General features: G+C 38.3%; 1 protein-coding gene across 11 annotated transcripts in view; it reads right to left on the bottom strand.

Moving 5' to 3' along the window:
• DMD (dystrophin) overlaps positions 1-26,248 on the bottom strand; it is a 1,048,023-nt gene that overhangs the window by 241,475 nt on the left and 780,300 nt on the right. For all 11 annotated transcript variants that reach the window (XM_082219922.1, XM_082219929.1, XM_082219924.1 and 8 more), the window contains one exon: positions 12,810-12,964. In XM_082219922.1, the coding sequence (XP_082076048.1) occupies positions 12,810-12,964 (155 nt within the window). The remainder of the gene's footprint in view (positions 1-12,809; positions 12,965-26,248) is intronic.

Below are 26,248 nucleotides of genomic sequence, written 5' to 3'. Positions count from 1 at the left end.
AGGTTGAGTCAAAATGCCTCTTACACCCCTACTAGAGCATACTAACTGTTAAAAAAATCTGCACCCTTTAGACATTAATTCCTGGTTTTGTCTATCCTCCCCTTACGGTGCTGGTTTGAAACAGGTTGTTTTAGCCTGCTGGGCCTGTTCCTAATCAATATATTCTTCACAGCATCATCTTTGGGCAAAGAGTCAGATATGCAGTGGATACTCATGCTCTCCAAGAGATTAAACTAGAGATGTTATTCTCAAACCACATACTTCAACATTGCACACTGGCTGTGTTCAGACACCCCACTAAAGCATGGCTTAGTATAACCTGAACAAGTCTAACTTCATCCTGGGTTCTTATGACCTCCCTGACCTTTCATTCTCCCACACTGCCTGGTAGAGGAGTTCAGGTGCATTTGCTTTTAACATAACTGTGTTTTGGTGTGTTAACATTAACGATATTTAAAACAAGTCAACTTGTGCTAGGGTAGGGTTACCCCTTTTCCCAGGCTGCTTTTCCAATTGAAATCAACATCCCTGTGTTTTTTGCCCTGCAAGCAAAATCTGCAACTACCTGCATGATAGTTATATGTAGGACAGTTTGAGGGTTAACAGGATAATGGTACAGGGTGACAAGATTAGCTTCCTTCCTCAATGCCATGGAGCCCATTTGCAAGAGATCCTATCCACAGATCTTGTTCATCAAATCTAGTGTGGAATTTTGTGTTCATGTGCAAGCCTTTACCAATATGAGAAGTAGAGACAGCGTGTAACCACTGAGAGATTTGACTCCTAGAAACCCCAAGCAGGTTTATACTTTTGTGATTTCCACGATCCCTCTGTAATTTGGTTGTTTATCCTGAAAGTCGTATTCTGTGTGACTATATTGGAAGGGACTGCAGTTGAAGGCTGAAATAAATGCATTCTATGTATTGTTTAGTTTTGAGTTGTTTTGTATGTTTATGAAAACAGAAGTTTTTCTTTTTTCCTTTTGTTCATGTAAAGTTATTTTATTTTGGTTTAAAAAAATAAATTAAAAATAAATAAAGGCACAGGCATATATAAATGTGTTAAACTAGGGCGGGGCACTTTATTTAGCTTTAAACCAAACCTGCAAAGAAAAACAGTCATGGGAAATGCTGTAAAAAAGCAGGCTAAGCCTGCAGTGATACCACTCCTCTGCTAGGTCAAGGGCAAGCAGCTCTGAAGGTGAATAGGGAGGCTTTCCCCACATGACCAGCCCTGGGGCCCCAGAATTCTTGGGTGGGTGGGGCAAGTTGGCCTCACCAAAGCCCCACAGCCCTGAGCTGCAGTTCAGAGAAGCAGGAAAGGAGCGCAGGGTGCCGACTTAACTAAGTCAGAGGCCTCACCTCTTCAAGTGCAGTGACAGACTATGTACAACATAGGCATGCTTGCCTATATCCCTCATGGTGGCCATGAACTTAGTTTGGGCTACAAACACAGCCCAAAGCAAGTGCATGTGAAAGTCTGTGTGAAAACTGTGAACTTACTGTGTGAATCAACCTTCAGTGTAATGTTCTTGTCCTCTCCTTCTGGTGCACTGTTGCCTGTGTTATACAGCTTGGTATTTGTTGGAGCATGTTCCACCAAACATCTTAGTTTTTTTGCGACTATGATTGCCGTAACAGTTTGTTAGGTTTTTACAACTTCCATGTCTGGAATGATTGTTATGATTGTTCTTTGTATTTTAACATGTAAGATTTTAATATGTATGCAGATATTTTGGTATTTTTTTTTAAATAAAAAGATGGTTCAATGAATTGTTTATTGAAATGTAGTTACTGAAATGCTTAGGTGTACATATTGTGCTTATTTTTTTATTTATCCTGTATAAGGGAAGCCACTTATTTCCTTTGTGGAAAGGCAGCATATAAAGTTTAGTTCAATCTCCGTTTCTGTTCAGTAACTAAAAAAAAGAGCCAAGTGAATGGTTGTCCAATGCATTAAAAAGAAAGAAAGAAATTAAGCTGTTAACTTACAGGAAGTAAAATGCTGTATAAAAATAAATAACAACACCACAATTTCTTCCTCAGGATAAGTTAGCTTCCTTTTGTACCCAGCTTTGGCTACTACAGAATATGAGACCACATATTGCATGAAATCATGCATTTTTAAAAGTAACTAAGTCTCTTGTCAGTTCAAGGCTTGCATTCTTGATTGCATTTGACATAATAATCATTATCATATCGCCAGACTGAAATCATGCTGACAGTACTGAAGTCAGGGCTGCTTCTTCCAATTAACTGAGAATTACAGATTTTCTCGTCTTCCAGGACGTAAGTTTACATTTACCGAGGTGAACAATGTGATGTGATAGATGTAGCAATTTAACGTGTGAACTTAAACAATAACTATTTCCACCTATGTTTACCCTCAGCAGGTAAATATGGTTTGGAAGAAAGACAGAAGGGAGGCACACTGGCCACACACCTCTAGTCAGTGTGCACATGTGTGTTCTTACATGTACCCCACTTTGAAGTGGTGAAAAGTTCCAGGGCAGTGTTTACCAGGGTTTGGCTTCCTTTTGAAGGCAGATTGCAGGTTACAAGTTTCAGCAGGTCTACAAAAGTTGACAATACAAGGCTAAGCACGAGCTGAGATACTGATCCAAGAATACACCCCCCACCGCACCTTCCTTTTGAAGTATGGCAGACACTTGTGCAGCAAGCATCATGTGTCTGGGACTGGGCAATCAAATGGGCATTCTTTTGAGTGGGCTGGCTATGCAAAGATTGTTTGTACCATTGCTGCCAGTGACACATCCTTAGAGAGACGGGTGGAGTCAGAGCCTTCTTGGCATCAGGCTTACTCTTAGACCTCTCCTCTGAAGGGGAAAGGCTCCTTTGTGACCAGAGGTGGTGTTAGATGTGTCTCTAAGGCTGGAAAAACCGAACTAGAGGTGTTAAGTGTCATAGGGGTGGGATGCTCATCTGACAGCCTGTTCTGCCCCTCCCCAAGGTCCTCTACCTCTGACTCTCTGAGCTCCTCCTATTCTATATCCAGATCTGACAGTCCCTCCAATACAACCTATACAAGGTTCATGGCAATGTAGGAGATAGTCAGGTAAGCGGGACAATCCTGGTCCCTGAAAACTAAACCCCTGTTGGTTTCTCATCTTTAATTGTTACTGTCCAGACACTGTCCATTTTCTTCCTCCACATCAAAGAAAACTTTATTTTAGAAAATGAACGTTTAAGGTTCTCAGAATTGTGGATGTTAGACAAAAGTTTTAAAGGGGTTCTTTAGTGAAAGAATACCACTAAATATGTCTCTTGTATTCACCCTCAGTTTGTTTTCAGCACATACAAGAAAACTACAGAATCCCTGTAGATTAGCACATAGATGTGAAATGTGGAAGGACTGGGAAACTGGGCATAAACTCAGGAACAAAATAAAATTATTAAGTACAGCTGTCACTGCTGGAAACTGCCAGATCTTGATGTAGACAGGGATTTTTTTCTTGTTGCCACGAGAAAGTTAAAAACTAATAAGCCATGGAGAATTATTGCATACTCTAATTTTCCTGAACAAATTGCAAAATAGCTGTCCTGAAAAATGGTAGGACACAGTTACTTGTAGGTATGCTAGATCATAAATTTCTTTACCAAGTTTCATTTGGGAAAATGCTATGCTGGAGTTGGTAGTAGTAAGTAGCAATGATATGACAAATAAAACATTCATTAGAAAAATCCCTGATCAAGTAAACGGATAGTTATTCATTTTAAAGTAAAATGAGGAGAGAATGATGGAATATAATTAGTTTAGCTTAGAATCGCCAGGAGGAAGTAGTGAGACTTTAAATTCCTCTTGTCTATCACAGGAAAGTATTATTATAGTGGATAAAGGCTGGTTGTTCTTCTTGCCTACCATGGGGAAGAGAGACAATAAATAATGTTTCAGATTGCAACTGTAATGATTTACGCTCAAAGTTAAGGATAACTCTTTGTTAGGCTTCAGTACTGTAACTAACTTCCTAAATGTGTGATAAAACATTTATCACTGCAGATCTTTAGGAATAGAGTACATAAGCATGTTGTTGCTTTCATTTGGATTCAGACCTTTAAGAAGGAATGACTTTTGGATCATTTAAGTAACTTCCAATCATATATCCAAGTATGTGTAGATGAGGGTTTATTACCCTTTACAAGAATAGCTTTGGATAAACTCCTGCTTTTGGCAGGGGATTGGCTTTATGACCTGCAGGCTCCCAGGATTTAATAGGATTTCAACTAGAAATGTAGCCAAATGTGACAGATTCTGAGGACACTAATAGCTCTGAGAGGGCGTTTGGACTAAGAACAGCACATCTGAATGCAAATGACAGTTGAAATTTATTTAATTCAACTGTGTATGAATTATCAGCAACGTGCATACCAAGGAAGGTAAAAATGTGGAAGTGAAGGTTGCAAACTGATTGATTTTTTCTTGTTCAGGTGTTCCACACACAATCAGCCATTTCTATTTCCCTGAGCCAATGTGGACAATACTCCATGTTGGCTGACCAGCTTGTCTATGGACTTTCTCCCAATGTGTTGCAGAAAACATACTTGTAAAAGGCCCCTGACTGAGCAAACAGATAGCCAATTCAGGGATTTCAGTCTAGTAGATATTCTGTTGCTCTGCTCACATGATGAGTGCTGGTGAGAGAACTGCTTCATTGCAGCATCTGTTTGAGAAGGCAGGTGCCAAGTGGAGAGCAAAGTGCAGTGAGGTGCTAGATAATAAATATACCGGTACGTCCACCATGCGATCTGAGCAACCCTGCCTAAGCTAGCTTGCTACCGTCAGGTACAATGAAGGATACTTCATGTTGCCAGTGTTTAAATAAGATTCAGTTGCCAGTTTGATATGCTTCACTATGTAGCAAGGGAAGTGGCACCATCTTGTTCTTTGCCTCCAACAGTAACCTGAAGAGTCTGTAATCCGAGGTACCACTGTAAAAGTATGATCACTGTCAAGCAAGAGAATGTAGGAGGGAGGCATGGAGTGCTAAAAGTGAGCTGGAATTCAGTGTTGCACAGAGTACCATGGTAAACAGCCAGAGATTTACATTTTAAAAAGAGTAAGCAAAGTAGTTCTGCTGCATGCAAAGAATGACAGGAAGACTAAAATCATTTAGGATGCAATTCAGTGTAGTGCTAAGAGACTTCTGTCAGTGCATTTCTGCTTGCCTGGCTAAATGATCTCCCCTACCTTTACACAAGTTATGTGTGCAACTGAAAGCATGACTTTGTTGTAGCATCCTTTGAAATCTGCAACTCTGGGGCCTTGTTTTTAAAGGGTAGAAAACAACAACAACAAATTGACTTCAGCTAAACTTCTGACCTTCTATCCTTTTATAAGATTAAGATCAACCCAAATAATTGTTCTTGGACCTCTTTATGTGGATGCCACAGAGTGCCATTTAAAAATCTTTTACAAGTTGCTTGCTCTAAAGTCGAGCAGTGTCACTTGAATGCTTTATAATACTGTATAGAAGTTTCCTTCTCTGTATCCTTCATTCCACGGACTGCTATTATTATTATGTTTGAATGTGTTCCACTGCAGCAAGTATTTTATATTCTAGATGTCCACCACCAGTTTCTGAATGCTAATCAGTCCATATGCTATAAAATTTTACATGCAATATGGTAGTATTGCTAAGGGAAATCTGAGTTATTCACTGTGTTGTTTCTCCCGTGAAAATCTAACAGATCAGTTTAAACCTTGGCAAAGACAAGCAGCAATCCAGAATTGTGTTTCAGCTAAGTACACAGTAAAATAAAAATAAAAGGTAAGTCAGAAAATGAAAAGCAAACAGATATACCTCAAACCAACAAATTTATCAGAAAGTCAAGACAACAATAAGCATTTAGTTGTGTCAGATCCAGGGAACATTCATATCTGAATACAGTACTGAGCTGAGACCTGGATCCTGTGAAATCCTTTGCTTCTTCTGGTGCTTGAGTGATGAGAAAGGAAGGTGGTTTAATTTAAGGAAGCTGGAAGTAAAAAAATGTACTGTGCTGAATCTCATTTTAGGGGTAGGGGGCTTCATTCTTATTTCTAAAAAGGAAGAGTAGGACTCTTTATTGAGACTTGCAAGTGTGCATAGACCACTGCACCCTTTTCCTTCAGTTTGAGACAGTCTTATATGAGACGTTTTTGTGATAAAAAGACAGATATCACCTCATATTATCCCAAATGTCACCTGATAATAGAGCCTTCAAAAAGAAAACAACTAGTTATAATCTTTTTACAATTAGGAACACCTACAGTGCAAACTCATACGAGTCTACTCAGAAGTATGCCCCACTTAGCTCAATGAGACATACTCCCAGCAAAGGGTGTATATGTTTGCAGCTCAAGGTAATATTTCAGACAAAAATGACATTAGTGAGGTCGCTTCAAAATGAGGACAAATGATATTTCAGCTATCACAGGCAGTGAAAATTGACAATTCCCAGAAGCAATATGCCTCTGAATGCGAGTTGCTGGAAATCACAAGTGGGAAAAATGCAGCTGTACTGCTGTGCTGCTTGCAGTCTTCCTATAGGCATCTGGCTGCACACTGCGCAAGCAGGATGGTGGACTAGATGGGCCTTTGGTCTAATCCAGCAGCACTCCTCTTATGTAGTGCCCTCACTCAAAGCATTTCCTTCCTGTTGGTCGATGTGGCGTTTGCCCATTCCTTGAGATTTTGTTTGTACAGGGGGGTGGAAGTGGTTAATGTAGATTGACCAATGAGAAAGCTCAGAGGCGGAACCTACCTGGTTTTGAGGCTCAGCCCAGGGGTTTTACCATTGGGAGATAGAGGAGTCAGAGTTAGACAGCCAGTAAAAGACGAACATAGCAGTTGTGACAGCTAGAGTGAGAGACAGGGATAGAACTGAGAGAGAAGAGTGTGACTGTCAGATAGAGCCACATCTAGTTAAGGGCACGCATTTGAGGAACCGTTCTGAATATATTTAAAACTTGTTTGATCTTCAATAAACTTTAATCTTTGTTGTTGACTTTACAACCTGACTGAGACTCAGTATTTCACCAGAAGAAATCTGGTTGGTGGCAGTGGAAGAATAAAGCAGTGGTGTACAGGTCAATAGTCCGTGAAACGACCGGGGGCTCTGTACAAACACCACAAAATTGGTGGCAGGTGGGATAAATACACTCATGAGGGGAAATAACCACCTTATCTTGAGTGAGAAGACATATTGGTATAGTTGTGGAAAACCCAGTGTGTGCAGTGAGGCCAAAGTAATATATCGAAAAGATTCGTACAATACTATCCGTGCTATTCACAATCTGCTATTGCAGATTGGAGATATGGTTTATTTATTCCTATCCTTTGTTTCCTGTTCCTTAACCAGTTACTGATCAACCTTTCCTGTTATCTCATCACTGCTAAGCTGAACTCAAGGAGTCTTTGGTGAGGCACTAGGCTGCTCACAATTCCTTTAGGCATGCATTATAGCTCAATCCTTTATATGTTTACTCAAGTGGGGCTTACATGTAATATGAAGAATAAAATTCAATTTCATTATTCTTATTTATTTTTCTTCTGCACATTATTATGAGATATGGGGAATGGGAAGTAGAATGGCAAATGCAATTCAGTATAAGCAAATGTAACTTGATGAGCAAGATTTACTAATTACAACAGCACATTTTCTCGAAGCAAGGCAGTCTACATTAGCACCTATATGTTCTATTATGAGTGTATATTTTCTGTGTGAATTCCATAATGGGGCACTTGCCATAGTGGTAGATATATGAATTAGATTAATATGACAGAACTTTTAGACCTTACCCTGGCTTCAGAATATTGAAATGTCCTAGACCTAGTCACTGGCTGAGCTGTTGAGTTGCAATGAAATGAGTTGCAATGAAATGCTCAAAATTTTATTAGGATTCTGTTGTTAACTATCAGCAGAAAGTACCTAGGAACACAATGGCCCATGTACAATCTATGGGAATGGGTGCAAAGAAGCAATCAGCCTGCATTTATAACGAATATTCTGATGACTTTTCACAAGCCTCCACATGTATTACTGTACTTGTTTTAAAAGCTAACAGCTGTAAGATACAATAAAATGTTGTAGGGGCCAGTAGCCTTTAAGTATATATTGAAAAGCCTGGCTTAAGATACACATGCTTTTGCTTTCTGTATCATACTAATTCTTAAACAAGAATGTAGCAGTAGAAAGAATTAGTGCTTAAAATTAGAAAGAGGCCAAGGGAGTAGAAAACTACGCAATCCTGCAGTAATAATTTTACATCCAGGATATGCTGCCTGTTGTTCCCTTCCTTCTAGTCTTTTCCCACCTCTTAGTCCAGCTGGTTGATATGCTGTTACTAATTCAAGCAGCACAGACCACATAGTCCCCTGCTACCTGTGTTTAACACAAAATACAGTTATTTTGGTGATAGTAAATGCTTCAAAAAAGAAGATGAAGACACATGTTTACAAGTAATCCTGGCTTTTGCCCAAGTAATTAGAGTATGGGCCTCTAGTGCATCTTTCTAGCTACTACAAAAATGAGCAAAAAGGGAAGCACCCATCAAACACTAACAAACTTGGCAATTACAGGAGTTAGAATGTCGTTTTCATTATGGTTCAGTATTATAAAACAAAATGGTGGGGCAAGGGGTAAATACATAACAATCAATTGCAGATCTAGCTAAGCTAAACAAAATACAAGCTGGCAGATGTTCTCAGTCTGACTGAAACACTTTTGGCTGAACTATCAGCTGCAGGCAAAGTATAATATTTTCTGTTTTTGGGTGGCTCCTTGTTTGTTCAACTGATGGTTTGTCAAGCGTGGCACACCTTACTGACACATTATGGCTGCAAGCTTGGCGTAAATTAATATAAAACATACTGGAAGTAAGACACTGAGGAATTTGCTAATGATTTCTAATAAATAAGGGGGGTGGGAATGCAGCTTGCATTCCCCACATATTTTACTGCTTCATGGTCCCATTACTCCCCTAGATTTGAGAAAACACAATGTTGAAGTGACAGCAAAAGTCACAAGTGGCAGAATTCCCCTCATATGCAATTCACGTTTCCTTCTCCTCCACCCTACATTCCTATTTCTCACTGTATATAGCATCTATAACCAACCCCATTTTTTGCTGCCTACAGGTCTTTTCCCTATCTATAACCAGTCCAACAAAGCTCCTCCGGACTTTGGGACCAATGTGAGATCTTAATTGGTGCCTTGAGACAGCTTGTGGCTAGATAAGGGAGAATAAGCTAGACTTAATCCAAACAAGACAGAGGTGCAGTTGGCAGGGAAAGATGGAGACTACAAACGACCCTGAATGGAGTTGTGTTCCCCTGAAAGACTACATTTGCAACTTGGAAATGCTCATGCTCTCAAAGCTAAATGAGTAGCCCCAGTTGTGGCAGTGCTCAGAAGTACTTTTTTCCAACTTCTGCTGGTTCATCAGTCACACTCCTATCTGGAGAAAACAGAACTTGTTTCACTGGAATGTGTAAGGGACATCCAGACTAGAGCATTGCAGCAAGTTCTATATAGGTCTGCCTTTGAAGATGGCTGCCCTGATATTGGTTGGGGCTGGGCAGCTGGAGTCTACATGTGGATATAAGTGGGGAGATTCCCTCTACATCCAAGCCAAATCTGTTTCCATGAAACTCAGGTTGAATTCTCATTTCCAAATTATTAGTGATGCTCTGCAGGTGATTCTCAACTTCTGGAATCACCATGCAAGTTCTTCAAGGTCTTTCTGAGTAACCAGATGTGCTTTACAAGTAACAACTCTACACAGTTTGTATCTACAGATTAGTACACTTCCAACAAAACCAATATCAAGCTTGTGACTTCTGTACCACATCTATCCAACCACAAATTTTCTGGCGTAAATGCTTTATTCACACCATGAGATGTACATTGAAAGCTGCGAAAGGGCAGCCAGGATTTCAATCAGTTAAATCAGCAGGCTTCAGTTGGCATACGTATATCAAGTGAAGAAATTTAAATTTCTGGAATGATGAAGAGTAGTTGAGGATTTATTTATTTGTTTGTTTGTTTAAAAACTATATTCAGATCACTTCAAAAAGGGACAGCTTGCCCTTGTTGTAGTATATAGAAGCAATAAGAAATGGCTGCTGAGTACAATTCAAGCTGAAAGACAACATTCCTATGAAATCACTGTAGCAGCTGATGAAGCTTAGAATGACCTCATGAAATAGCTGAAAGAATTGTCCATGGAACTGTTCACTGCTACCACTAACTAGTAAATATAACAACTGAAGTTGAAGATGGAATGACACATTCATGTCCAGCTCACATTTCTAAACTCTCAGCTGCAAAGCTGCATTAGAAGGGGCTGCATTACAGGGGGAAAGCAGAGGGTGTGTGTTTAACCCTTCCCTTACCCATTGCTATTCCTCTACAACTAGCCAATAGCTCTTATGGCCCAAATGGAGGCTTCTGGCCATGTTTCTGGTGAAAAACACAAGTCTGGGGCCCCAGCAAGGGCAGAAAACAGCAGGGGGAAAGTGGTATCCAAAGGTAGGATTAAGTTTCCCTTTTCCCACTTGCTTATTTCTCCTATGCACATTTCCTACCTTCTTTGCAGCAGAAGGAGCAGCTGGTACATCTAAATGCAGATTGATCAGTAATAAGTAGCTAGTCTCAGTTTTAGGAAATGACATGCTCACTAATGCCGGACATGTGGACAATAATTTCAATTATGACCCAATGCTATTTTTCACATAACCTGAACCAACTGATGAACTAAAGCTATTTCAAAAGCTGGAATACACTATACAGTACATATAAGGTAACCATCTGAAAAATTAAATCTTGTATTTGGTTTAGCAAATTCATTGGAAAGTAGTATAGGGTAGAATAATCCTCTTATTGTTCAACGTGATCTAATAACCTATCTGAGCATCATAAGCTATATTTATAATAAGCAATGTTACAAATGTTGTTGGAATGTTTCAATATTTGGAGAGGGAGACATTACATACCAAGCACTCATCCCCTCTAGTCGTGTTTGTAGCTCAAAAGAAAGAAGCAATGTGTGTGGGGTAAAAATACTACCGTACAGGACTACTATAAGGCTCCTCCCCATGCATGCCCCCACTCATCTCAAATCTGTTCTGGGGAAGGAGAAAAAGGAAAAGTCACATTGCATAAGTGAACCTCATTCTGCACAGATAACAACTTAGTTGAATCCTGCCCATTAGTATACCTATCTTGTAAAATCTTCAGACATTTGCTAATCAGAAGCAGTGTTGCGGGGGGGGGGGGGAGGCAGCAAATGGAGGGAAGTGTGTCACCTAATGTGATTTGCTTTCTCAAGGATTACAATTTCCAGAGTTCTTTAGCTACTGGTTTCCAGAATTCCTAAGTGAACTTACACTGGTACTTTGGAAGAAGGAACACTATCTAAAGATCATGTGCCATTTATTTATAATTAACCCTGCCTTACTGCCATATCTGGCTATAAGTACGAATCAAACAGTCAGAAACATACAGAACTTAAAGGGAAATAGAGATGCTGAAGGATGCCAGTCAATCCTCCAACTTTTCCAAACAGAGATGGCCTAGGGAAGGGACATACTTGGGTCCAGAAAGATAATAACTGGAAATAAAGCCAGGAAAAGACATATGTTTTTTACTTCTAAGGAAGATGGCAAATTCTATCCTTCATTTATTTTTACTTTTGTGCTCAAGTTCCTCAAAGTGTACAACAGTTTAACCCAGACATATAAGACACAAGGTTTAGCCTAATGATTATCCGTAATTTTAGTACAGAAAAGAAAGGAACACTTTTGGTAATAACAGCTGATTTAAATAATCCTCCCTATGCCAAGAAACTCTCTGATTATATTTTACATTTTACACTGTGCACTCTTCTGACCTTATTCATAAACTGTAATTAAACACAATTTAAAACCACATTCATTTTTGGATTTGATTATAAGCTATAAAGCCTAATGTTAGATATAAAGTCTAATGTTAGATACTAAACCAATCTAAGTGAACCAAACTTAATTTTTTATGCATCTCATTGAGTGTACAACAATATGAAACAATGAATCTGAATTTTATTGCATTAATAAAACTAATTTTATTCTATGAATTTTCATATAGATTTTATAATGGGTGATTCATAGTTTAGAGGAAGGCTCTAAAATAGCTTTCAGAATTGAACAGGTATCGAAATAAATGATGAGAGACTACAAAAAAGAACAAAGAAAGCTTTAATCAAGAACCTAATCTAGGAAGAATTATTACTTATAGATTTTTTCATATGGGGACCTGATAGAGCTTCATCTTCTAACCTTACATGAACCACACTTCAACAGAACAAGAGTGTCATTTCCATACTTAGTATATAGCACTGATAATAACTGAACAGTGTAGCACAAATAATATAATTGCTCTAGATGGGGCTTTCTAGCAAGCATAATGATAGAAAGCAGGAAATCTGGCAGACAGGTTTGAGTTACAAATAGATACAACAATATAAAAGATTAGGCAAAAACTCAAACACACACAGGAACTCAAAAACTCACAGAAAATGATTAATCATATACTTAAACAACAACAATAAGCAAAACAGCTGATAAAAACACCTTCTTGACAATCTACCCCCTGAAAGAGACCCTCCCAAGTCACATAACTGGAAACAGTTGAAAATAACAGCAATAAATTGAGAACTGTTTCCTCCTTACCTGTTAAGTATTTCTTAATACTTTAATATTAATAGTTTTTTAAGAAAAATATCCAACTACTTAGTTTTGTTTTACAAGAATGATACTAGAAGTTGTGTCCTACCTGTTATTAATGGTGGCCCAAGCATCATTAATGTTATTAGTCATCAGTTCTACTTTTCTGGTGTCATCAGTTGAATAATCACGGAGAAGTTTAAGTGCCAAATCATTTGCCACATCCACATTTATATGCCACTGCCGTAGCTCCTTTGCAAATTGCTGGAAGAAGAGCAGAAATGCATATAAAACATATTACACATTGTTGAGGAACATTTAGAACCTTTTCAAGTTCAGGTAATACATAAAACATATTTGCTAGTTAGACACATGAAGTTTCTGGGTAAATAATATCCCTATTTCACTTCAACAAAACATGCTGTTCCATGCAGTGTGGTTTTTTTTTAAAAAAATAGTTTTAATTAAGATTTTTTGTGTGTTATGAAACAGACAAATAAGCAGAGAGAAGTACAACTGAGGAGGAAGAGAGGGGGGAGAGACGGGGAGGGAGAGAGATTGGGGTGTTGTTCTTTCATTCTATTGTCTTGTATTAGTGTAGGGGTTGTGTCAGGATAATGTGAATAGGTCCTATATCTCTATCTACCGTATTTCTATATCTATATTTATATCTATGAATAAGAAGTCCTTAGGATTGGGGGAGATCCATTCATTCAATTGTAACTTTAAAACTCTTTAGGTAAAATCTGGCCTTAGGGTATCTAGAATTGTTTTGTTATGAGATGGAAGATTATAAATCTAGTAACAAAAGTGTAACAGAACTGTTCAAGAAAATGCAAGGCTGTATTTTAATTGTCATTCATGGTTTCCCCAGAATAATTCTGGAAACTGCAGTCTGGTGGTGCCAACAATTTTATGTTACAAAATGAAACCCACATTCTTGTCACAGAACTACAGTTCTCTGGTTTCCTGAGGAACACAAATGGCCTTTCAACCAGTTTGAGAACCAAGCTACACATTACATGTAGTTCTGAAATGGTTTCCCCCCCATTTTTCCCCCTGGGGAAAAGCACTCACAGCAATCTTGAGCTGAGGATGGGGTGAGAAAGGAAGGAAGGAAGAAAGAAAGAAAGAGGCAGATTTACTCATTCCCCGCCAGTTGTTTCTCCAGTCACAATTTCTCTTGCTCAGCCTGTTTTCTCACCCAAGTGTGGCAGTATATGACTATATAAGATGAAGTTTGGTATTAAGTCTGTGGTGTAAATATATACATAACAGTATATATATTGTCTGCTATATGGTTTTTTCTCTCCTAAAAATAAATGGGTGATTTAAATATTTAGCATTCTATATTTATACATGTGCTAGTGATCCATATAGGGCATATAGGGAAATAGGACAAATGATGAGTACAAAAATTAATAAATATATTTCAAAATTTCATTTATTGTTTTATCCATAAGGTTATGTAATGAGTGCCACCTACTGGAATAGTACTGAACATGCATATACAGGGATAATATAGTACTGATAAAAATAATAATTATTGGAATATCAGTTCTTTGCTACTTTCTCCCAAGAGCATAAAGAAAGCTTTTAAGAAAAACGACCCCAAAACTGTTTTGAATTTGAATGCTTTGACAACGTTTATGCCACATTCACACAAAATCATGGAAGGGGGGCATTTAAACTTAAATAAAATTATGTTATGAATATATATCACTTGACAGCCATGACCAGCAGTTTATTGTTATGTAGGTTTAAATAGTATTGCTATGAAACCTCACTGTCCTGGTCTGTTGGAGAACATTAGGAAACATTTGTCCTCAGTTCCAATGTGTTAAAAGTCTTGAGTAAATACTGTAGTTGTGCAAAGTAAAAGCCATAATAGAAAAAGTAATACTATAATTATTGTACCAAAATTCTTTGAATAATATGTGTTTGCTCCCCTTTGTGAAAATCAGTTTTCTTTTCTCTTACTTATCTTTGCACTAAATAACTGCTTTTGACTTGACTAACAGCATTGAATTAATTAATGAGAATGAAGCAATTCTTTGAATATTTATCTGTGACACAAAGCAGACTGAACATCAGGTAGATAAATGAACAGCCTGAATATAATTACTGCAATGTTTTTGTAGTGTATTTCTGGAAAAAAAGTTCCAAAGGTACAGATAAACATTAGAGCAATGTGGGTCAGCAACCTTCTCCAACTTAAAATGTATTTTCATTACAGCCCATGAAGCTCCCCTTACAAACAAGCAAGGGTTGAGGAATATCTGTATAATAGAAAAGATGCATAATTGATGGGTGGTTCACACCATGTTTTTTGTATACATGAGCAGCAGTGACTGTCCTGATAGTATGAAAGAACCACTGCAATCTTGAGTGCTCTGGCAGGCTGCTTCTGTGTCCCCAATACTCAAATTATGTTTCTCCACACCAATATTTAACTTAAGCATAGTAGGAACTGCTTTAAAATGCTGCTCTTCATGTTGCCCATTCATTCTTGTGTTGTTGGGAAAGAGTGTTTGTGATGACCAGCTTGTTCTCTTGGCAGAACTCTATTAGTCTTTGCCCTGCTTTGTTTTGAACTCCAAGGCCAAACTTGCCAGTTGTTCCTTTTATCTCGATTCCCCACCCTAGCATTCCAATCCCCTATAATGAGAATAACATCCTTCTTTGGTGTCATTTCTAGAAGGTGTTGTAAGTCTTCATAGAATTGGTCAATTTCAGTTTCTTCAGCACCAGTAGTTGGTGCATAAATTTGGATTACTGTAATGTTAAAAGGCCTATCGTATCGAGATCATTCTATCATTTTTGAGATTGCATCCCAGTACAGCTTTCGCCACTCTTTTGTTGACTATGAGGGCCACTCCATTTCTTTTATGGGATTCTTGTCCACAGTAGTAGATATGATGGTCATCCAAACTGAATTTGCCCATTCCCGTCCATTTTAGTTCACTGATGCCCAGGATGTCAATATTTATTCTTGCCATCTCATTTTTGACCACATCCAACTTACCAAGGTTCATGGTTCTTACAATCATTATGCTCATAATGAATCACAGATTTTTTAAAAAATATCATTGTGGCAGTGATTGTTCATACTGGTTTTAGATGCTTAGTTATTTAATTTTGTGTCAATTGCTTGTATTTTATTAGGCTGCCTGATGTTGAAATGTGCATGCCACCTTAGGGTAAAGGGCAGAATGAATGAATGAATGAATGAATGAATGGAGTCTGATTCAGTCTGACTTATGGCCATGCCAATCCTTGGAAGTTTGATCACTGCCAGTATCCAAAAATGGATACCGAAAGAAATGTAAAGTGTCCACAGTCCTCCTAACAGAATGACACAGTACTTGTCATTCACTCATATGGCTTTCTACATGTTTTATTTTTCAACCAACATCTTTGTTTAAAAGAAGCGAGCTAATGCAACAGGATCAACACATGCTATTTGTTTTATTGGTAAAACACAATGAAGTAATGGCCTATAAAGTTTCACTCAGGAAATGTGTACTTTTCCCAGTGCTGCTTGAATTTTAATGACCTTGTAATCCTGTCTGAAGAATACTATTTAATAGGCTGTCTGACAAACGCATTACAGGACTATTTAAAAAGTGTTGCTTCTCACCATTAACTTCAATACTTATATCTATTAAAATCCTGACATTACTAAACACCAGTATCAGTTAGAATTTTTTTTAAAAAAAACAACAACACAGAATGTAGGTCTCTCTCTTGTTCTCTCTCTCAGAAAACAATTAATCTTTTCAGTAACTTTGAAGAGGTGCAGTCCTCAGTCATCACTTCCATTTCTTTTCACAGAGATGGAGACCAAAGTGATGCAATGAGTGTTTTATCAGTCAGCCTATTAGAGTCCCATTATTTTCTGTCTTACATGACTTCATATAATGAATTTTTATAATTAAACTAATGACATACCTCTTCTCTTCTTTTTCCTCATTCTCTTTTTACTTTCAGGCCCCATTTATCTCTTAATTAATCATGGTTTCATTCTCCCTCTCTCGCTCCCTTTTTTCTTTCAAAAAGTGTTCCATTACTTTAATTTCATTGTGACATATTTTAGTTTATCTCTCTCGTTTCATAACTTTGCTGACTGTTAAATAGTTTAAGGAATTAGGGAAATGTGTACATCATTCTGATCATATATACTGAAATTTTCTTTAATTATAAAATGTTTGCAGCCCCAAAAGTCCCTCACATCTTCCTCCCACCACAACTGTGCTACCATCTCCTAAGACTGCAGAGGAAAAAAACATGGCTGGCATTCCTGTCTATGCACAGGCTGGGCACAGAAAATGTTGGCTAGAGCAGCTCTTCAGAAATCTGTTCAAAGGCCCAAACTTTGTGATTTAGTCATACATGCAGGGAAATGCCTGCCTGGTGGTCATTTTCTTACTTTGGTAGCAGAGGTGGTGCTGTCAAGTAGTGACAGGGTCAGTGGTAAACAACTGTGGCTAGAAGATACTGGTATAGTACAGGGAGGAGAACAGCAATAGAAATGAGAGAGATAAACTAAGAAGAAAATTCATTGTTTGGCAGTGAGTGCAGGCAGAGGTTGGATGGCCATCATGTATGCTTTAACTGAGATTCCCAGCTCACAGAACTGTGATTGCAATTCTATAGAACTTTCCAAAGGCCAAATATAAAAATAAGACATTTATATTCCACCAAGTGTCCGTTTCTTTAAATACAGTTTTTACATAATGTATGCAATACCAAAATCATATTCAAGAGCAATACAGGATGTCTCAAAGCCAAAGTTCTGTCAACATATTTCTTCATTTAATAAATAGAAAAGAATCTCTACTTGTTGCTAAGCCCTGTATTGTATGCCTTGTTTCTCTGGCCTACCAGCAAGTCTTTAGCTGAATACCAAGAACAGGTCCTTCTCTGTGGTGGTTTTTAGAAAAGTTCCAAACCTTCCCATTTTAGCCTACTTTTGGGTAATTTTATGGCACTACGTTTTAATAATGGTTATATCTGCTGCTATTTTAATGATACTTAATGCTGTTGTTTTAATAGCTTGTAATTACTTGTAAATTGATTGCTCAAGGTCTTAATGCACTTATTAACTGCTGCTGTTTTTATATTGCATATTGATTTTTAAATTCCCGTAGTTTTTGTTTTGTTTTTTTCTTGTTTAAATAGCTTTCATTGATGGTTGTTTAATTACTATTTTGTAAACTGCCCTGAAAATCCTGATTGCATGAAGGGCGGTTTGAAAGCTGAACAAACAAATAACCTTAGTAGATTGATGTTTTACTGATTGCATACAGATAGCAACTCAATACATATTTGTTCAGACAGGCCTTTGGAGCATAATAATAGGGACATCATTTGAATTTGTATAATATAATGCTGATTTGTCTGCTATACTTTGTACCATATTGTTCTTGTTGTTTAGTCGTTTAGTCGTGTCCGACTCTTCGTGACACCATGGACCAGAGCACGCCATGCACTCCTGTCTTCCACTGCCGCCCTCAGTTTGGTCAGACTCATGTTTGTAGCTTCGAGAACACTGTCCAACCATCTCGTCCTCTGTCGTCCTCTTCTCCTTGTGTCCTCCATCTTTCCCAGCATCAGGGTCTTTTCCAGGGAGTTTTCTCTTCTCATGAGGTGGCCAAAGTATTGGAGCCTCAGCTTCAGGATCTGTCCTTCCAGTGAACACTCAGGGTTGATTTCCTTAAGAATGGATACGTTTGATCTTCTTGCTGTCCATGGGACTCTCAAGAGTCTCCTCCAGCACCACAATTCAAAAGCATCAATTCTTAGGCGATCAGCCTTCTTTATGGTCCAGCTCTCACTTCCATACATCACTACTGGGAAAACCATGGCTTTAACTATATGGACCTTTGTTGGTAAGGTGATGTCTCTACTTTTTAAGATGTTGTCTAGATTTGCCATCGCCTTTCTCCCAAGGAGCAGGCGTCTTTTAATTTCGTGACTGCTGTCACCATCTGCAGTGATCATGGAGCCCAAGAAAGTAAAATCTCTCACTGCCTCCATTTCTTCCCCTTCTATTTGCCAGAAGGTGATGGGACCAGTGGCCATGATCTTCGTTTTTTTGATGTTGAGCTTCAGACCATATTTTGCACTCTCCTCTTTCACCCTCAATAAAAGGTTCTTTAATTCCTCCTCACTTTCTGCCATCAAGGTTGTGTCATATCTGAGGTTGTTGATATTTCTTCCGGCGATCTTAATTCCGGCTTTGGATTCATCCAGCCTAGCCTTTCGCATGATGAATTCTGCATATAAGTTAAATAAGCAGGGGGACAGTATACAGCCTTGCCGTACTCCTTTCTCAATTTTGAACCAATCAGTTGTTCTATATCCAGTTCTAACTGTAGCTTCTTGTCCCACATAGAGATTTCTCAGGAGACAGATGAGGTGATCAGGCACTCCCATTTCTTTAAGAACTTGCCATAGTTTGCTGTGGTCGACACAGTCAAAGGCTTTTGCATAGTCAATGAAGCAGAAGTAGATGTCTTTCTGGAACTCTCTAGCTTTCTCCATAATCCAGCGCATGTTTGCAATTTGGTCTCTGGTTCCTCTGCCTCTTCTAAATCCAGTTTGTTACTTTGTTTTTAATGTTGTAATTTTGCCGTTAACTGCCCTGGGCTCTTGTGAGGAGAAGAACAACAGTAATAACAGAAGCTGCTTCAGTTACCTCTCCCACAAGCTTCACAGGCTTTATTTCCTTATCTATTGGAGGACAAATGTAGGGAAGGTAGTCAGGAAAAGGTGTACAGTTTGTCCGTAATATGTGAATGATCATATCGTTGGCAGAGACATGCAAATGAAAATGTGTGTTATGCTGAAATATGTATCTTCCAATCACAAATATATTTTGTTGCTACTTCCATGTAATATTTTTTTTTAATGTAAGAAGAGATGCAGTATGAAAGAGGAATCACATCAACAGACCCTCCAATGTCCCTATTTTCCAGGGACATCCCTGATTTAAAGAAGCCATCCCAGTTTCTTATTTGATCCCGGAATGTCCCACTTTTCCTTAGGATGTCCCTATTTTCACTGGAGAAGTGTTGGAGGGTATGGAGTTATCCAACCCCCGAGCCGTCTGAAGGCAATCCTGTATAGGGAAGTTTTTTTAATGCTTAATGTTTTATTATGTTTTTATATATGTTTGAAGCTGCCAAGAGTGACTGGGACAACCCAGAAAGATGTGTGGGGTATAAATAGTAAAATTATCATTATGTAATGGGACGTCCCTATTTTCATCGGAGAAATGTTGGAGGGTATGCATCAAATATCAGAAAAGAACTAATGACTATTATTTTTTTCAACCTATGTATAGCAATGGTACAGCAATACTGGCCTATACTGCAGGGTTGTTGTGAAGATTACAACAATAAAGCACATAAGGCACTTCGAATACTTGAAATTTGGCAAAATACATGTTTAATATGAACGTCATCAATTTTCAACTGTAATACCAAATCAGATTAGATGTAAAGTATCAGATACCTACTACAAATTAGAATGTATAATTTCAAACATAAATGAATATTATCATATGACTGATGCAAAAATCAGTAGCTCTCAGTTTAGTTAATATCTAGAAAAAGAAATTATAAGGGTTAAAATTGTCAGGAAGCCTCACCGCCCAATCCTTGATATGTTGGATTCTCTGTTAGTTTATTCAGTGGGTCAAGGAAAGGAACTTTACACCTGCTCAAGGCCACTTTTCTGCTCTTACTTGACATTTCATTGGGTTAAAACCTAGCGTTGAAAACAGATGTCAACGCTGGACCTCATAATCCCTTTTACAAATTAAGTCATATCAGAGGAGGCAAATTAGTTTCAACATTGTCTTTAAAAAATCCCTTTCAGCAGCCTCTTTCTACATGCCGTCATATGCACAAAAGACAGCTAGTAAGGAATAATAACTCTATTAAAAGTGACAAGCACACTGAAAATAATTCCCTCTGCATTGTATAATATATTAGGGACAGAATGCCAACAACTGCTTATCATAACACAGAAAACATGAAAGCACTTGTCTTGAAATCCTGATTTATTATTAGATCTATACATTCAAATACCAGCTTATAATAGAAAACTAAATCAACTGAGTTCAGTAAGATTTGAGTTCTCTTGATTTCACATATGTCTAGCTCAGTCAAGCACAAAACTGCTAATGCCATCACATCTGAGAGGCTTTTATGCAGGGTTTGACACAATAAGAATCACAAGGCAGACAAAGGGAGATTTTTCTTTTGAAGGATGAAAATAAAAATAATGTTGCTAAGCTAGAGAATAATTTCTTTGAATTTAGGGGAATGCGAACAAGAAAAACAAACAACTGTTCAACATTGACGAGAGCTGTTAGTACCAAGAAATGGCACAGTCATGAGGCAGCAGGCTGGGAGTAGAGACCAAAATTCAAGATTCATTGAATCAGGTAAGATGTTGGAGTTTTCTCTTTCCCTATTTGAAACCTATGAGAAACCTATGTACTACTACAAAGGATTTGTAGGCATAATACAAGTTGACCAGTTTCTTTTCCTCCACAACCATCTCTAGGTTGGCCTCTTAGAAGAAATAACCAGCTTCTAGCACTTAGGAGGGTTATACATTTCAAATTAAAAGGCATACAGAAACTGCAAGCTGAATAAAACGAATTCATACAACTGTGGGCTATATTTTTTAAAAACACACACACAACTAGTTTCTTATTCTTCTCCTGAGATGCTATCTTGCAACTTGAAAGTCAAATCTGCTATATATTGCATTTAAATCCCCAGCTGATATACCAATGTCATACCAGTGGATTAAAGTCATAAAACCACAATCTCATAAGATATTGAGTATCACCCAATGAGTTCCTTATGACTTATTTAAGGAGGATACTGGCAAGCTGGAAAGTGTGCAGAGGAGGACAGCCCATTATTATTATTATTATTATTATTATTATTATTATTATTATTATTAAAATTTGCATGCCGCCCCATACCCGCAGTTCTCAGGGCAGTTCACAACATAAAAGCACAATATAAAAAACAGAAAATACATAATAAAGACAAAGACAAAGACAACCCAATAATTCCCCCTTCTACAACACATTTTAAAAGGGCATCAGATGTCAATCATCCAAAAGCCTGGTTAAAGAGGAACGTTTTCGCCTGGTGCATAAAGGTAACGAAAGGCCAGCCAAACCTCCCTGGGGAGAGCATTCCACAAATAGGGAGCCACTGCAGAAAGGCACATGAAGAAGGGCCTCATATGGAGAGAGGCGAACCCTTGAAGATGACCAAGGGTCTGGAAACTAAGCCTTATGAGGAATGGTTGAGGGAGCTGGGTGTGTTTAGCCTGGAAAAAAGGAGACTGAAAGGAGATATGATAGCCATCTTCAAATATCTAAAGGGCTGTCACATGGTAGATGGAGCAAGCTTGTTTTTTCCTTCTCTGGAGGGAAGGACTCAAACCAATAACTTCAAGTTAAAAGAAAGGAGAATCCGACTAAACATCAGGATGAACTTTCTGAGAATAAGAGCTGTTCAACAGTGCAACAGATTCCCTTGGGAGGTGGTGGACTCGCCTTCATTGATGTTTTTAGGCAGAAGTTGAATGGCAACCGCCATGGATGCTTTAGTTGAGATTCCTGCATTGCAGGGGCTTGGACCTTTGGGGTCCCTTCCAATGCTACAATTCTATAATTCTACGATTTCCGGATCGATTTCAAAAAATGCCACTGGAAATACAGCTATATCCGTGTGGTGATGGCAGGATTGAGTTAGTGGTTCATGTGATTCTGGCCTATACTCTGTATAAAGATATGAGGAGTGAGGTATTACCCCTCTACTGCTGTCCATGCCAGGTTGCTCAGCCATTGCTACTGTGTCCATTCTTCTAGCAGATCAAGATAATCAGGTGACAGCAAAAACAGCAAATTTTTTAGCAGGGGCATATAGAATAGGATCTATTATTTTATTATTGATATAAACCTCCAAAATGTATTTTGTATAATTAAGCTTTCACCTCTATCTTCAGTACATTTTATCTTATTTTATTGCTATGGCTAGTGGCTGATGCAAATAAATTCTTCTGATCTGATCTATGATTTTTAAGAAAACGTGTATAGAATTGCAGCCTTAGTATTGCAGGGAGAGGTCTTATTTAAAATGATCTACCTGACTATACATAATAATTATGTATCCTATGTGTGTGTGTGTGTGTGTGTGTGTGTGTGTGTGTAAAGGTAAAGGTAGAGGACCCCTGACAGTTACGTCCAGTCATAAATGACTCTGGGGTTGCGGTGCTCATCTCGCTTTACTGGCTGAGGGAGCCGGCTTTTGTCCACAGACAGTTTTTCCAGGTCATGTGGCCAGCATGATGAAACCAGAGCAGCGCACGGAAACACCATTTACACTCCCACCAGAGCGGTACCTATTTATCTACTTGCACGTGCTTTTGAACTGCTAGGTTGGCAGTTCAAAAACACCAGTGATACACCAGTGATAATATGAATATTTTATATTGTTACTTTGCTATTTCAGTGCATAAAGGAGGGTTTCCACTGAAACATACTGGGGAATTTACTATTTTACTAAAATTCCCAGGATTTTTAAGCACCATTTTGAAACTTGCCTCTTTTAAGCTCTCCTCCTACTGAAGAACCAGTCTTTGTTCCTGTCAAGATCACTTTAGTATTTCATTTGCCTTCACTGATACAGCCTATAGTACTAATCAGTTCTACTGCCTGGATAAGATAGAGGCAATCAAAGGTGGCAGAGGAATTGAACATCATAGTGCATCACAGAATGTAAAGTAATATCAAAGAAGTAAGGGAAGGTGGTAGTTCACACAACACATGCAGGACAAAGTGAAAGATACTCAAAAAACAGAATCACGAGGAAGTTTATGTGTCTTTATGTGATAGGAGATCTGACTGATGAAGAATACTGTGTGAAATGAAACTACTCACGCTGCTTCAACAACAACAACAAAACCCTACTGCATCAAATATAGGGATGGAACTGGAAGGCTGTTATGCACTTCAGCACTGCCCAACTTGATCATTCATTCATACAATCAAATGAAAAATGATATTTTCTTCAAAAAGAAAATCTCTCTCTCTCTTCATCTCTCTCTCTCAGTATCTACACACACACACACACACAAACACACGCACACACACACACACACACACACACACACACACACACAATATCACTGATCTTAACCAGACTACACTCAGTAAGGTAGGGATGGCTAACCTTTTTCAGGCCAAAGGCTGCATTGACCTATGGTCAACCCTCAGAAGGCATTGCCAAAGTTCATGTGGCAAATTTTAATTTTTTTTAACAAATGACACATTTGAGGAGTGGTATAGGGTCACAAAACCTGGTGACGTGTCAGAATCACAACAGGACACCCTAAAAAGTGGCCAGTAAAATATGTATCATGGTATCATAGTGTAGCTTCGACTGGCCGGCTGAACCAGGTGAGGAAGAAACATATTTACAATGGAGAAATAATCCAGTCTAATATATTGGAATATGATTATATCCTGAACTACAAGTAATAAAATAATACAACTACAAAAAATAAATATCATGGAAAGCAACGGTCTGGAGGAATGCAAGTTTCTTTCCTTACCCTAGCTAGGCAAGATAGCACTAGCAACATTTATTATTCATCCCAAAATGTTATTTCTACTCAATGAACTCAACAAACTAGAAACGGATGATTCCCAATTAAGAGAATACTAACAATAGTAGTTTAATTTATTTGAACTGATAAACCTCAAAACACTGCAAATGTAAGCTGCCTAGAGTCCCTTTCAGAGAAAGAAGTTGTGGAATAATGATAATAAATCACACAACAGACAAAGAAGACCTAGGACCTAAAATGTTTTTTAACCACCAACCCTGAGCTAAAAATTTGGAATAATTTTCATCAGAAACTTTCAGCAACTATTTCACCGCTGACCTCCATATAAACAAATGCACCTACAGGGAATCAATTGCTTACCACTTGAAACTCATAAATCTGGGCTCAGCAAAATATGTTATAACTTGGTAAATGATTCAGAAATGGATTCGTAATTTCATATTAAAGGTAAAGGTAAAGGTACCCCTGCCCGTACGGGCCAGTCTTGCCAGACTCTAGGGTTGTGCGCTCATCTCACTCTATAGGCCAGGAGCCAGCGCTGTCCACAGACACTTCCGGGTCACGTGGCCAGCGTGACGAAGCTGCTCCGGCGAGCCAGCGCAGCACACGGAATGCCGTTTACCTTCCCGCTGGTAAGCGGTCCCTATTTATCTACTTGCACCCGGGGGTGCTTTTGAACTGCTAGGTTGGCAGGCACTGGGACCGAACAACAGGAGCGCACCCCGCCGCGGGGATTCAAACCGCCGACCATGCGATCGGCAAGTCCTAGGCGCTGAGGTTTTACCCACAGCGCCACCCGCGTCCCTAATTTCATATTAGCAGGCAGTAAAAGCATTTAGTCAAGCAAGATCTCAAATGTTCAGGTTTTTTGAACTTACATAGCATGTAACAACTAAACATGGACAGTTATGCCAATGTTCAGTCTTTGAAAATATTTTTCTTGGTACAAGCTCAAAAAAACTAATTAGAAAAAATTATCTATTACCCTCTGACATTGCATACAGTCAGTTACAACCTATATATAAAAGAAGATGAGCAAAGGATCTGGCAAACTGCAACCTTACTACATCATAGGCAGAATGGTATTGGTTGTTCAAATGTGTTCTGAGAACATTAATAAGAATTAAACTGAAAGAAAATTTATTCAAATCCATATATCAATGGTACCTCATCCCTCACAAATCAAACATGATATATTGACTGAATTAATCAAAAGTGGACAACAGCCACATATTCTAGGTGTGATCTATGGTGTGTAAATTGTTAAAGGGTACTGCAACCATTGCTGCTCCTATGACTCAGTAGGTAGAATTTACATTGTGTGTGTTTCAGTCCTTTACTAGTTCAGTTCTCTGTAACTTGGGCTCAGAGTTAGTCCTGTTTATAACCTGTTTAATAAAGCAACATTGTGTTGTTGCATGGTGCAGCTGTGTGAGTAGATGCACAAGGAACCACCAAATGTTATTACTTTGGAGATGCATACAAAGTGACTTTTTGGAACAAGATCCTTGACATAAGTCAAGGCATTTTGGGATATTGCGTATCAAGAAATCTCAAATCTGCATTTCTTTGTTTACTGAAAACAAAGCTAAGAGAGAAAGACTTGCATGTTGCTACTAGCCTACTAACAGCTACTAAAATATGTAACACAACTCTGGAAAGAAAAGTGGATCCTAACATTAAAGGAGTGAATACAGAAGGTCTTGGAAATTGCTTTGAACACAAAACCTACTTACCAAAGAGGATAACCAAGAAGTAGAAAATTTTATAGAAAAACGGGCATCTTTTGTCAATTATTAGAATTTTTAAAATCTATGATAATATAACTATTTTCCACTAATATAATCATTTTCCCCTATCTACTATTATCTGTAGTACTAA

Source organism: Podarcis vaucheri (assembly GCF_965113315.1).
Source record: "Podarcis vaucheri genome assembly, chromosome: 4".
In the NCBI taxonomy this organism is placed as follows: Eukaryota; Metazoa; Chordata; class Lepidosauria; order Squamata; family Lacertidae; genus Podarcis; species Podarcis vaucheri.
This window is presented reverse-complemented; position numbering and strand designations above follow the sequence as displayed.